The sequence below is a fragment of the Caloenas nicobarica genome, chromosome 23 (assembly GCF_036013445.1).
Source record: "Caloenas nicobarica isolate bCalNic1 chromosome 23, bCalNic1.hap1, whole genome shotgun sequence".
Classification (NCBI taxonomy): Eukaryota; Metazoa; Chordata; class Aves; order Columbiformes; family Columbidae; genus Caloenas; species Caloenas nicobarica.
This window is the reverse complement of record NC_088267.1, coordinates 5941677-5949754: the sequence shown is the minus strand read 5'-3', so window position 1 is coordinate 5949754 and position 8078 is coordinate 5941677. Positions and strand designations below refer to the sequence as shown.

Here is an 8078-nt window from a genome sequence, read left to right as displayed (position 1 = left end):
GGGGAGCTCCGGGGGCTGGCGTGGGGCAGCGGGATCCTCCCTGCGACAGCCGCTCCCCACACCGACCTTCCCGGGGGTTTCCCGACAGATCTGACAGACACGGATCATCGAATCACTTTGGTTGGAAAAGACCGTCAGGATCATGGAGTCCAACCGTTCCCCCAGCCCTGGCACTGCCCCATGTCCTGAGAACCTCATGTCCGTCTGTCCAACCCCTCCAGGGATGGTGACTCCAGCACTGCCCTGGGCAGCCTGTTCCAATGCCCCACAGCCCTTTGGGGAAGAAATTGTTCCTAAATCCAACCTCAGCCTCCCCTGGCGCAACTTGAGGCCGTTTCCTCTGAAGAGATGACACTAATGACATTAAGTGCTATTTGTGCCACCGGTTACTGGAAGCCCCTCAGTTCAATAGACACTAGGCCTCAGTACCGGGATAACCACTAAAACCAGCTCTATAATGTGCACAAAACTATTCACGTTCCAAATTAAACTCCCAGTCCTTTGGGCAAGAAATTGTTCCCCAGATCCAACCTCAACCTCCCCTGGCGCAACTTGAGGCCGTTTCCTCTGGTCCTGGCGCTTGTTCCTGGGGAGCAGAGCCCGACCCCCCCTGGCTCCAAGCTCCTTTCAGGCAGGTCAGAGATCAGAAGGTCCCGGTGGGTCGGGAGCGCAGGATTCCCCACATCCAGCCCTAATCGCCAATAGCAGAAGGTGAAAATCCTGATTTTTCTCCAAGTCTGGATGGTTTGCTGCCAACCGCTCCTGGTGATCTGCAAAGTCTGAGCATCCTCGCCAAAAATTATTTCTCGGAGGCCGCGTTTCCCCCAGAAGACGCAGGAACCAACACACATTCCCTGTCCCAGGCAGCTCACGGGAACTTTGGCCATTGGCAATGACAGCGGCTGGATGCTGGAGCATCCCAGCAAAGACAACGTGCCCGTTTTGGCCACGGCCACGCGGCGACAGCTCCATACGTATGTAGTCACCGAGGAGTGACGCCTTTGTAACTGAGACAACAGCATCTTCGCAAATACATCGAGGTTTTGAGCCAAAGCGAGTTTCAGTTCTGACCAGTGCTGCTGCACCCGTCCGTACCAACACCCCCCGCTATGTCCACGGCAAGAAGTTGCAGTGCAGAACCAGCCCCAGCAGCCAGTAGGACAGGAAAAAACCCAGGACGCATTTGCTGAGGGGGGTGATGAACCTCCAGTTGCTCAGCAGCCTCAGGACGGGGTTCGCAGCAGCTCCTTTCCCGCGGGAACCGGGAGATTCACCCCGAAGAGACGTGGTTTGATGATCGGTCCCTTCGCTCCAGAGCAAAGGTTCGTGTTCTTGAAGCAGGTGAGCGGAGAACCAGTACAGGATGGGAGAGGAGGAGCCAAGGAACCGGGTCAGCACCTGGAGAGACGACAGGCAGAGCCAAAAAATCACAAAAATTGCAGGTTCCCCATGTCACCAACCCTGATTCTGAGATCTCTCTGCCTTAGCTGCTGATAAAGGGACTGAAATACATCCCCACTTCATGGTGTCGGGATTTATTACGTGGAAACGAAACCCCTCTCAGCAAAACCTGCTTTACTTATTAAGATATGTAAATCACAGCCAAGTGGTCCCCAGGTTTTGGACAAGCACGGTACCGAATTGTCACCATCTCGCTGAAATCCTTGTCACCGTCCCGCTCAGGCGCTCAGCAGCAGCTTCAGGGGAGATTTATAGAGCCCGTAGAATCATTTAGCTTGGAAAAGACCTTTAAAATCATCGAGTCCAACCATAAAGCTAACACTGCCAAAATGGAAAGTTTCCCAAAACAATTAAATTTCTTGTCAGTTTGAGCAATTAACAATTAAATTTTCTGTCAGTTTGAGCTATTCTTCTCCTTTAATATTTGCTAAGATACTAAAGTAGTCCTGGGAAGACTTTTTGGGTTTGTTTAAGATTAGGATTCTAAAATGTGTATGGAAAAAAACCCAACCAAACCACATTAAAAATCCTTCTTTGAAAATGAAGTAGGCTGTAAAATACTTGAACCAAAAATGACCGATTATGGCATTTTTATTATAACTTGCATTCCTGCCATATAAATTAATCGGGTAGCTTAGAACAATTTTGCTTCCCATGTTAAAAAAAAAAGAGAAAAAAGTTAAAACCAGTGAGGGAACAAATACTGCATATAACCACGATTTTAAGGTAATTTTTTGTCAGAGGGATCAACTGGCTTTGGGAATTCTTCGTGGAAGTCGCTCCAGAGGAGGAAAGGCAAAGCTGGGACACGCCGGGCTGTGACTGTCACCTCCTCGGCCAGCGCGCTGGAAATCCCTCCCGTGCATTGTTGCGAAGGTCCTACCTGCACGTGCATGCAGAAAAACCCGAAGAGCAGCAGGGCCGTGGCGTGGACCACGTACACGAAGACAGCGGGGCAGCAAAATCCAGCTCTTGGTTTATTTTCTTCTTCGCTGTTTCTCCTCTCTAGACCAAGAGTCAGGCAGTGCCGGGGGTTTGCCATGAGGTAGGTCCAGGCAGCCCAGGAGCTCAGGAGCGTGACGGGCAAAGCAAGAAGGAAATTTGGGATCTGCCTGAGCTCGAAATACCGCAGAAAGCCAACGTTCCAGTAAACATCTTGGATATAGGGATAGACCGCGGGGAACCGCTGGGAGCACCAAGGGGGGTGAACCCCGCGCGCCCCCGCCAGCCGATACCCCTTGTCCAGAGCCAGTCGCAGCAGCGGCTCCGGGACAGCCCGCTGCAGGTCAGCGCCGGGCACGCAGAACCTCACGTAGGCGTAATACTGAAACAAAGCAAAAGGCAAAAACACCCCAGCGCACACAACGGCTGAGGACGCCGCGCTAAGGAGCCGCTTCCACGACGGACGGAGCGTCCTTAGCGATCCCGAACGCACCTGGAGCTGGAGGATGAAGCGTTTGGCGCAGGAGTAGAGGAAGAAGCCGGCGTTAACAACCCCGTTGGCGCGGGCGCCGGCCGCGAGCGAGAAGAGCAGCGCGCCCAGCCAGCGCTGCCCCCGCTCCAGCCGCCACATGGCACCGAACGCCAGGCAGGAAAACATGCTCTCCGAGTAAGCAGCTGCCAGAAATACGTTGGCAGGGCTGACGCAAAAGAGAACGGCGGCGAGAAAAGCCGCCCGGCGACAGCGCAGCACCGCGCAGCCCAGTTTGTACAGCGCGGCGGCTGCCAGGACGGAAAACAGAGAATTGAGGAGCGCGGCGGAGAGCAGGAGGCGGCTCCGCAAACGCAGCAGCCGCTGCAAAGGCCACAGCGCGGCTTCGGCTCCGGCGCGCAGGCTCAGGGGGTACAGCGGGAAGAAGGCGCAGTTGTGCTCGTACAGGTATCCGCGCTCGGCGATGAAGAGGAAATGTTCGGCGTCCCAGCGCGACAGCCCGCCCAGCAGCCGCTCCACCAGCAGGTCCCAGGGGCCGGGCTCGGAGAGGCGAGGAGGGGAGAAGGCGTCTGCGGCGTGGTCGGGGATCAGGAGGTTAAACAGAGCCTGGAGAAAGAAGAGAGGGTTGGAATCCAGCGGAGATCCTGGTGAAAGGTTGGATCAAAGTGTTGCCGGGCATTGGAACAGGCTACCCAGGGCAGTGCTGGAGCCACCGTCCCTGGAGGGGTTGGACAGACGGACATGAGGTTCTCAGGACATGGGGCAGTGCCGGGGCTGGGGGGACGGTTGGACGCGATGATCTTGAGGAGCTTTTCCAACCAAAACGATTCTATTCTATTCTACGAAAGCACCAAGCAGGAGGATTCGTGGGTTTCAAAAGGGACAAGAGCAGCACAAAGCCAGGCTGAGGTGCTTTGTGGCAAGGACACCAGTAAAACTGTGAAAAGGTGCAAACAAAACCTTGTGGGGCATTTACACCTGAACCGAACACATCCAGCAGGAATCCTCACAGAAGCGGACAGGGAAAGCTGCCCAGCCCCACGCTTGGGCACATCTCACTGCGTACACAGCGCTGGGAAACCTCCCGTTGTACTGAATTGGGCATTATCGTCCCAGCTGATGTACAAGGGAGAAGAAATAGAACTAGAGAAGATTTTCCCAGAGCAAACGGAGGCAGAAGGCAGCAGCTGACACCCAGGGCCCCCCTCTAGCGCAGCACGCACCGAGGGGTTTGCGTTCTGGAGAGGAGCGAGCAGAACACGCACGCCCTGCCTGCAGAGCTTCTGGTGCTGAGCACATTTTAACAGGCGAGAGAAAAACCCAGAGAGCTCACGAGATAAGATGTAGGCAACTTAATGCATTGTAATATAATTCCAAATGAAAATATGTTTAAAAAAAAAAACCCCAAAACCTCAGATGGTAAATTGTGGAGATTAGCTACATGTAGACTGGGATGAGTCCCCAGCATTGGCAGAAGGAAAAAAGGCCACGCTGGACAAATTGGGACTAAAAGACGCACAAAGCCGCCGTTTGACCACCGAGCACACGTCTGGTCTGACCAGGCCTCTGGCATTCGTAACGCGGCGCCTTTCATCCCGGCTGACGGTTCCGCTGATGGTCACAGCGGTGCCAGCGGTGCCACAACCTGCCAGTTGGCTCCGGCCGCTGCTGCGGAGCTTTTTGGGGCCGATTTTGTTTCGGGAGGGCCAGGGCTACAGTGGGATGCTTTGCTGGCTGTCTCCGTATGCACAGGGAAGATGGAGCGAGAACCAAGTTCTCCCAAAATCGGAGATGTCTCTGGAAATGAGACCTGGGAGGAACGCGCAGGAGGAGATTATTGTTCCTCTCCTGCGGACAAACAGAGATATCAGCTTCTCGTGCTGCCAAACCTCTCGCAACCGCGGCGTGAAAACATTCTAAGTTGTGAGGAAATGGCTGTAATTTTACCTAAGAGCAACCTGCCTCCCTGGGCTGCTGGTTCTCCAAAGGAGAAGCCGATTTCCCACCCAAGGAGAACCAGCAAACTCACAGAGCCCAGGGCAGGACCAACAGGAGAAGCCTCGGAGCAGCAAACAACCGATGTCGCAGCATTTTTGCTTTGGGAACGGGAGACTTGCCTGCAGCAGGAGCGCCAGGGCTCTGCAGCGCAGCGCAAAGCGCAGCACCTCCCGCAGGAGGGGGTCTCGCCTGCTCACCGGCTCCATCCCGCGCTCACAAGTCGCCTCCGTAGGTCGCTGACGCCCGGGAAATTCTCCCTCCGGTTTTGGAAACCTGAATCGATAAAAAGAGCGCGTAAACATGGACAGAAAGTCATTTACGACAGAGATCACGGCCTGGGGCTCGCAGCCGGCCAGGCACGCTGTCTCCTCCCCAGCTCTCTGCCCAGATTTCACCCCAAAACCAAAAAAGGTTTTTTTCAGGGCTGCCTCCACGGCACCGACCCCGCGAGCTCCGTCAGAGCCTCCTCACACCCGCAGGTTTCTCCAGCCCCTCCGTTGCTCTGAGACGGCATCTCCAGGACGTGACGCTCGCCCCGCGCCCCCCGCAGAGCCACGAGGAGACTGAGGGGTGACTCAGTCATGGGGATCAATATGGAAAGGGGGAGTGTCAGGAGGATGGAGCCAGGCTCTTCTGGGTGACAGCCAGTGACAGGACAAGGGGCAATGGGTACAAACTGGACCACAGGAGGTTCCACTTGAATATGAGAAGAAACTTGTTCCCGGTGAGGGTGGCAGAGCCTGGCCCAGGCTGCCCAGGGAGGTTGCGGAGTCTCCTTCTCTGCAGACATTCCAACCCGCCTGGACACCTTCCTGTGTAACCTCAGCTGGGTGTTCCTGCTCCGGCGGGGGGTTGCACTGGATGAGCTTTCGAGGTCCCTTCCAACCCCTGACATTCTGGGACTCTGTGAAAGGTGTTTCTCTTCCACCTCTTCCCTGCAAACCTCACCTGCGGGATTTAAACCACCCTGGGAGCCTCCCTGCTTTCACTTCTGTATATTCTGGATCGATGTTCTGGGACCAGCTATGAAAACCGCTGGCCCGGAGCCAGCCAGGCAGGAGCTGCGACGCGGCTTTTGAAGACAACGCGGTTCTTTGAAGACAACGCGGTTCTTTGAAGACAACGCGGTTCTTCCGTCGGTTCCGCAGCCACCAACTGCTCTTGAGTTTGAGAAGCACAAGAGCCGCAGCTCTCGCTGAGTTCTGACAACACCACGTCCTGCACCGTTTCCCACCTGCCACCTTCCTGATCCAGCACCTCACGATACATAAAGATCCCCAAACCCATCACCTCACGATCTAAAAACACCCGAGTTTTTCCTGTTCCTATTGTACTGATGGAGAAAAAAACCCTGGCAGGTTAAGAACTGCAGGAGAGAGCAGAAAGCACAAAACAAGAGCAAAGCACAAAACAAGATCCAAAGACGCTCATTTATGGTTCCAGGTCTCAGCCACAGGATTACGCTTCTGATTTAGCCACATGCAAAAGTTTGGGGTTTGCTCGTATTCTCCTCTTGTTCCAGAGCTGCAGCGACTGGTGGGAGGCGCGTTCTCCCAAATCCCGAAGCTGCAATGTTACTTTAAGAGAGGGAATACTTCAGGCCAGCTGTAAATTCTATTAAAGTGCATTCGCAGCTGCAAATCCTATTAAAGCACAGCAGCAAAAAATCGTCCCGGCGCTTTAAATATGCGCCGTTCTGGCAGAGGACGCAGCGGCAGAGCTGGGGTGATTCTGCCCCAAAAAGCGCGTGGGAAAGAGCACCTGCACGGAAGGAAAAAGGATTTGAAAAGGCAGAAGTGGGTTAGAAATATTTCAGCAGAAAAAAACGTGAAGTCTTCATGAATAAAGGTATTGTTCCCTCCACGTTCAGCGTTTCTCTTTGCTCTCAGATACGAATGCTGTTGTGCTCACTCTGCAAACGGTGCTGAGAAAAGGGCGCACGTACAAACAAAACAGGCGCTGGGTAAATGATCACGTAAATGAAAATATGAATTCAGCGAGGTCTGCAAAGGTGCAGTGGACGCCGATTTCCAGCCGGTGGCAGCAGGAACTCGCCACTGAGCCCTTTCCAAGCCCCGCAACCAGGAGCGGGCACAGGATTCCTGCCGGGAAACCCACCCAGAAACCGGGGGAGAAACGGCTCGGGCGCCTCCTGCTCCTTCTCCAAGCGCTGTGAGCTTCGGGGGAAACTCCAGACAGAGTTAAGAGCCTGTTCTAACCGGGATGCCAAAGAAACAAACCCGAATTTTGCGCTGTTTTAGCGCTGTTCGTGTGGCCCCGGAGCTCTCGGCCTCGCAGCCGCTTCCCCCCTCTTGTCCGGAGGCTGCAGCCCCGGTGCAAACAGGAACGTTTGTGCCTCTCACAGCTTTTCTGGTGACAATTTGCGAACAAAATTTGACCTGCGCTGGGTCAAACGCGACCCGATCGCTCAGCTCGACAGGACGGAGCCGCTGCCGGAGCTGCGGGTCCCGGGGCCGGCTGGGAGCGGGAGGACACACCGGGGGCTGCAGCCGCCGTTACCGGCGCGGGCAGAGACTCAACGGACCCCGCTCCGCAAAGCGCATCCGGAGCAGCGGCCGCTGCGACACCGGGGACTCGCGCTCCGGTCCCGCCAGGCGGGCTGAGCCGCTGCGGCCGCGACCGGTGTCCGAACGGCCGGGACCGGGTGTCCGAGCGGCCGCGACCGGTGTCCGAGCGGCCGGGACCGGTGTCCGAGCGGCCGCGACCGGTGTCCGAGCGGCCGGGACGGAGCGCGGGGCCGTCCCCGTCGCCCCGGCACCCACAAGCCAGGAATTCGCAGAGGCCGAAGCGCTTAACGGGACCGTTTCGAAGCTTGGGGACAATTAACGCTCGTGTGTCCGTTAACGGATCGATCCCCGGGGCTGTGCGGGACCAGGCGGTGCCGGAGCAGGACGGGTTCGCGTGGGCAGCCCCGGTACCGGCCGCAAGGACCCGTCTCGCTACCGGGACCTTTCGCGTAGGGCCCGAAAGCCCAAACCCCGCCCGCCGGGCCCCGGCGGTTCGGTCCCCGTGTCCCCCGGTACCGGGGGGGGGGCGTGGCCTCCCGTGCAGGGGGAGGAGCCAAGACCCCGCCCCGCCCACCCGCTCCCCCCACCTGCGCGCCCGCCGCGCGGCTCCCGCGCCGGCTCCATCCCGCCGTCACCGCCGCTTCCGGCCACGCCTCTTC

At 56.7% G+C, this 8078-nt stretch overlaps 1 protein-coding gene across 4 annotated transcripts; it reads right to left on the bottom strand.

The window, feature by feature from the left end:
• Positions 1-219: 219 nt before the first annotated feature.
• Positions 220-8078, bottom strand: PIGV (phosphatidylinositol glycan anchor biosynthesis class V). Of its 4 annotated transcripts, XR_010607480.1 has the most exons (5): positions 8007-8078; positions 5011-5164; positions 2345-3499; positions 1638-1747; positions 1314-1398 (listed from the first exon to the last, which is right to left on the bottom strand). XR_010607480.1 is itself a non-coding variant. In XM_065650658.1 (4 exons), exons 2-4 carry the CDS (start codon positions 5095-5097, stop codon positions 1108-1110), a joined length of 1533 nt encoding a protein of 510 aa, XP_065506730.1. In that variant the 5' UTR covers positions 5098-5164; positions 8007-8078; the 3' UTR covers positions 220-1107. The 4 variants fall into 4 exon arrangements, 3 of the variants coding, with proteins under 3 accessions (XP_065506730.1, XP_065506731.1, XP_065506732.1); XM_065650658.1 differs by lacking the exon at positions 1638-1747 and having other exon boundaries at positions 220-1398; XM_065650659.1 differs by lacking the exon at positions 1638-1747 and having other exon boundaries at positions 220-1398; positions 5089-5164.